This window comes from Amphimedon queenslandica, unplaced genomic scaffold (assembly GCF_000090795.2).
Source record: "Amphimedon queenslandica unplaced genomic scaffold, v1.1 AMPQUscaffold_11759, whole genome shotgun sequence".
NCBI lineage: Eukaryota > Metazoa > Porifera > Demospongiae > Haplosclerida > Niphatidae > Amphimedon > Amphimedon queenslandica.
The window spans coordinates 6230-11855 of NW_003547999.1; the positions used below are offsets into that span (position 1 = coordinate 6230).

The 5626-nt window shown below is 34.4% G+C and overlaps 2 protein-coding genes across 2 annotated transcripts; both read left to right on the top strand.

The window, feature by feature from the left end:
• The first annotated feature begins 1639 nt into the window (after nt 1-1639).
• LOC109588938 (uncharacterized) lies at nt 1640-2034 on the top strand. Its single transcript, XM_020005038.1, has 2 exons — nt 1640-1672; nt 1721-2034. Exons 1-2 carry the CDS (start codon nt 1642-1644, stop codon nt 2032-2034), a joined length of 345 nt encoding a protein of 114 aa, XP_019860597.1. The 5' UTR covers nt 1640-1641.
• A 470-nt stretch (nt 2035-2504) lies between these two features.
• LOC109588939 (uncharacterized) lies at nt 2505-5602 on the top strand (the record flags this gene model as incomplete). The annotated part of the gene is made up of 8 exons (XM_020005039.1): nt 2505-2570; nt 2621-3288; nt 3341-3440; nt 3485-3544; nt 3670-3759; nt 4006-4131; nt 4628-5023; nt 5318-5602. Coding segments are annotated over exons 2-8 (1675 nt in total), but the record flags the coding sequence as incomplete, so codon positions are not given.
• Nucleotides 5603-5626: the final 24 nt, after the last annotated feature.

The following is a 5626-nucleotide window of genomic DNA, read 5'->3' on the forward strand; positions in this document are numbered from 1 at the left end:
TTTATTATAAAAACCGAGTATAAATACAACAACCAGCATTGATGATTCAGCAGGGTCGTAGTGGTGCAGTGGAGAGGCTGGCGTGGTTTGCACGAACGTGGTCGGAGGTTCGAATCCGGTCAGGACTACTGAGTAAAACTATGCTGCAGTTTTTGATTTTTTTCTTTTTTAAAAATAAATTTTTTTGCTATTTTTTTCTTTTTTGGCTTTTTTTAGGTCAAGAAATGAACACCTTCTCATACATCTTAGCCTCCGGGGTCGTAGGGTTGGGATTGGGGTTTAGTGCTTAGTTTTTAGAGCATAGGTCAAGAAATAACACCCTCTTGTACATCTTAGCCTCTGGGGTTGTAGGGTTGGGATTGGGGTTTAGTGTTTAGTTTTTAGAGCACCCTCTCGGCCTCTCGTACATCTTAGCCTCCGGGATAGTAGTGTTTTGGGTTAGGGTTTAGTGTTTCTTGATAAAAAGACTAAGTTCCATTTTGCACTATTGCGCATGTGCACAAGCTGTTTTACGAAGAAAAACGGACTGCCGGAGCTCTTGTATTCGCAAACTATGTCCAGTTACAGTAGATTTCACTTGTGTTCGAACAGTGCGTATTGCGTGTGGATCATGTGCGCCTAATAAACAATGCATGGAAAGTCAGCTCATGCCTCACGATATGTTCAAACGGAAGTGCAATTGACTGTACCGGAGCTGTAGCCACAGCCTTTTAAAAATTGGCCAATTTAAGAAAATGGCCATGACTGACTCAAAAAATTTCAGTCAGAATCACCTCAAACTTTCTACACAGCATAGTACAACCACCAGATGACTATATATACTTACAGTAAATAGTTGAAAATGATCTAATGAACAATATTCTAACTAGCCAGTACGAACCAGCAAGTAACTTTCTTTCATCTTGATCCACTGACGATGAAGAACTCTTCTTGCTCCCGTCTGGATCTACCGGTAGCTCCGTATACATAGGTTTACTGTGAATCTACTATCGTATATTCTAAACTCGTGTTATCACGTGGCTTTGAACTCTGAACTTTACCCGCAAAAAATTGCAGAAAAGAAAAGAAAATAATTATTTTAAAAAATTATTATTGACTAAAAGATAAATCATCTTGATTGTTGTAGTATTGTTCTTCTTGTTCTATGTATCTCTGATAATGATCATCAACTATCTGAACAATATTAACTTCATTCTCTCTCACACGATTGATCTACTTGTAATGTATCAAAAACAATATAGGCCCTCAAAAATTGAGGAAGTGCCAGGTCCCATTGACAATCAATGGAGCAACTCTCCAGCACTCTACACTTAACACAAAGAGCTCATTGTGCTGATATATAAAGGGCAAGTTAGTTTCACTATGCAAATTGACAAAAGCATCACCATTGAATTTATCAACAAATGTAATTGTTACAATGCCTTTGAATTACTTACTACATAATTGCTGTTGATAAACTCATAGGAGATGTTATGTCAATCTGCATTTTGAATAGTAAGCTACCGTAATTAGTAACTATTATACCGGTAACACTAATGAATTTTGCTCACTGTCCCTAGTAAAGATTTGTTTCTATATGGATCTATAAATCAGCCTCCTAAGGCTGAGGCTGATTTATAGATCCATAATCTTAGTTTCAAAATGGCTTCAAAAGCATCACATTTCCCATTAGGTAAGTCAGATTATTTATAACATGCTAATATACGTGTTTTGTGTACAGATATTAGCAAGTTAAAGTTTGTTTTACAAGTCTTAAAGCATTACAAGTTTCCTGATGCAAGATGGTTTGAATTTGGATTGAATCTTGGTCTGCTTCATCCTACACTAGAAGCTATTGAGTCAGCTCATAGAGGCAATCCTTCACGCTGCCTAATAGAATGTTTAACCAAGTGGTTGACTAAAGCTGATGATAATGTCACTACTGTTGGTCCTGTTATTTGGAAAACACTGGCTAATGCTCTTAGAGAAATGAATCTAATATCTCTTTCTACTGATATTTGTAAAACAAGTAATAATGACATTATCATTTTATAATGTTAATTTTTATTCATTTAGTGGCAGATCCTGTTAGTGAAATATTACAGTGTTATATTGGTAGACTAGCTCAAGTTGTTCTTACTGAGGAATCAGTTGATCTCCTACATACAGAGGGATTGATATCTAAGGATACATTAACAAAAGTGAAGAGTTGTGGTTGCTCATTGGTAGGAGATCCAATGTTACTAATATTAAGTGCTGTAGCTGAAGATCATAGCAAGTTATGTACTCTGACAAGCATTCTAATGAAATCAAAGGAAGCAGTGTCTTTAGCCAGTGATATAATAATGGAATATGGTAAATGTAAAGTTTTATAAATGCACTTAATTTATTTATATTCTAATAAAATAGGAAAGTCATTTCCTTCAGCAGTAACAGTGATGCCATCTTGTCAGCAAGCAAGTACTTCAATATCTTCAAGTAATAATATAGCATATATACATTGACTATTATAATAAATACAGGATCAAGACAATTACAAGATAGTAGTAGTGATACTCAAGTAACTACCAATACTGATGCTACTGCACAAGGTTAGTAACATTAATTATACCCAATTCAATGTCAGTACACTATATTATAGGTGTAGTAGAGGTAATAGTTCATCCTGGCTATAAAGCTGAATTTGATAGAATGGGTGATATGCTTGGTATACTCATTGATGATATTGTTCCTCTCATTGAAAAATCAATTCCATCTGTTGATCATCTTAAATTTTTTCTTGGAAGGTGTCGTCGAGATTTAAAGCCTCGATTGAAAGATGCCAATAGCTTTGATGATGTAATGGAAGTGATTGAGGATGAATGTTCTATCACTAATGTTGCTCTATTGGAGACTATAGTGAACAAATACTCAATACAAGATGCTGGAGACATGATATTAGCTTATCAGACACACTTGGATGAATTCTGTGAGAACAAATTAACAATGTTTTGCAATCATCAGCTTAAGAGACTATCCTCTTCTCTTCTCACTTGTGAGACAATCAAGTTTGTTCTGAAATGGAATCCAAGTGAGCATTCTCTCTCCAGTATCAGCGCCCTCCTATGGAAAACGTTCAAGGATAATCAAGTGGAGGTGATAGTCATCAAGGAAGGGAACTCCATCATTGTTACTTGTTATGCTCCTCATTATCTGATGGAGAGTTTACTAGTGACAGCTAGAGATAACATTGATATGCTAAAGGAGATGGGATTGATTAGTTTAACTATTGGTTACTATACTGTGTATGATGAACATGCAATTGATGAGGTTAGTGAATGTATGTGTATATAAATTAATAGTATACTTTAATATTTGATAGGAGGTGAAGAGTCTAATGAAGAAACTGGAGATGGTAGAGAGTGAAAGAGATGATTTACTTGAGGAGAATGCTAAATTGAAGGGTACAATAGACACATTAGGTGTATACTAATTATTATTAATTATAATTATTGATACTTTAAAGGTATCTCATATCAAAGTAGAGAAGTTGATGAAAGCAATAAGTCATCAATACAATCATCAGGTATAATGACATTCATGTTTTGAGACATGATATCTATGAATATTGTCATGTGCATGAATTTTGAATAAAGACATGAGCTGAATTTTTGTTGCTAATAATTTAATTGGTTCATTTTTGTTACTTAGAGTCTGAGAAGGAAGAGAGTAAAAAGAAGATGACAAAAGCAATGCAAATGGAAATAGATCATTTACGATCATCTCTTCAAAGCAAAACAGGTATATATACAGACATACTTAATACTGTATAATGACAATACAGTACAGCTGTGTTTAGAGTATCATTATTGCTTGTACATTAGTTTGTTATAGTAGGAGGATGATTGTATATACTCAATACTAATACTAGTCCTTCTTACATGCAATTAAATAATACACAAATATTTGTTATGAGAATTAATGTTGTTTTAATAATAGCAACCAATTTTTGATTTGTAGTAATGACTATTATTAATGACTATATAGGAATAGAAGAAACGTTAGTTGGAGTAGAGAAAACATTAATTGAAAGAGAAAAGGAGATAGAACAGTTACAGGAAAAGATATCATTAATGAATATACAACAACTGAATAAAACTTCAATTACTCTTAGTATGTATTACATTATATTAACTTGTAGTATGGTGCATGGGCGGATCAAAGGCGCCTCCAGTGCTATAACTTCCAATATAACCGCATGGTAGGAAAAGGTAGCAAGCACTGTGTGGAATATATAGTACTGTGCATTATAATATGTATGGGCTTTCCTGTTAACCATAGAGGCAAATCACAGCCACAGCTACATACACTAGACATGTAACAATAATAATAGTGATAAATGAGATCTGATCATCTTGCGCTGGCCACCTGTGGGACTTTTGAAATTTCATTTGATCCACCCATGCACCACTACAAACCAATCAAAGCACTGTTGATTCGTAGGTTACGGAAATTATTGCACTTGGGATCAGTGGTCTTGACGAAAATGTAGCAATCGGCTTCGCCTCGTGCTACATTTTCCTCTCGACCACCCCTCGTGCAATGATTTCCATAGCCTACTCTCAACAGTGCTTTAACTAATACATAATGACTAGTACTGATATTTTAGGAAAGGATCAGTCTACACAATCAATAAATCCACCAAAAGGACCAGTTTATGTAGCTATTAGAGACTGGGAGGCAAGGAATAGTACTCAGCTTTCAATCAAGAAAGGAGAGAAACTTGAGGTCAAGAAAGAGCGTACTGAAGGATGGTGGCTAGCAAGATCATTAGATACTGATCAAGAGGGACTTGTTAATATGATTCATATTAAAAAAGATGAAGAGAGTGAACTGTCAACATTGGAGTCACTTGAACCATTTCATTATGCAATGACAGAAAATGTTGACATACCTAAAATCAAGGAAATTAAGATGAGGAGCAACGTTGAGAGAGCAAGTCTCTTTTTATCATTAATCAAACAAGATTCAGTTCTGCTAGATCAACTTAGAAAAAAAGAACATGGTAAGATATATTTATATGTACTAATAATCTATAGAGTATTTTGAGGGTATTAGATATTGTTCATGATCAATATTTCTTTCAAACTTTGAAAAGCAATCAAAATTAAGGTTTTTTGGCATACAAAATTTTATTCCTATGTATCAATAATTGAAAAGCAAATTTTGTACAACTTATAAGCTTCACAAAAAACCCACCTATACAGAAGTGTTGCTTGCCTTAGCCATTAAAAATATGATAGTAGAGAAAATTATACTTGATAATAAAGTAATTACTTATAATTGTTTGTGTATTCAGGAAAGCCTAAAGCAATTAGGTGGTATGATGATGGTGTTGAACTGACCTCTCCATCTTTAATACAATGTCAAGAAGTAGTTTCTCTATTAACATACAAACATACGACCATTGTCATCAACAAATCATCTCCTGACGTTGTGTGTGATCTGTTGCCAGTTTTATTACAAAATGAAAAGGTGACACTCTTGAGAATAGAAGACACTCAACTAACGCAGGACTGCATCTCATCCTTATGTAACTTACTGGCTAATAATAAATCATTATTAGAATTAGCTCTTAGTAACTGTTCCATTGATGACAAAGCAGTGC

What these genes read in the sequence shown, in the direction of transcription:
- LOC109588938 (XM_020005038.1), top strand. Translation starts at nt 1,642, where the DNA reads ATGGCTTCAAAAGCATCACATTTCCCATTAG. An exon ending in AGCATCACATTTCCCATTAG is followed by an intron (nt 1,673 to 1,720) that starts GTAAGTCAGATT and finishes TTTTGTGTACAG; the next exon opens with ATATTAGCAAGTTAAAGTTT.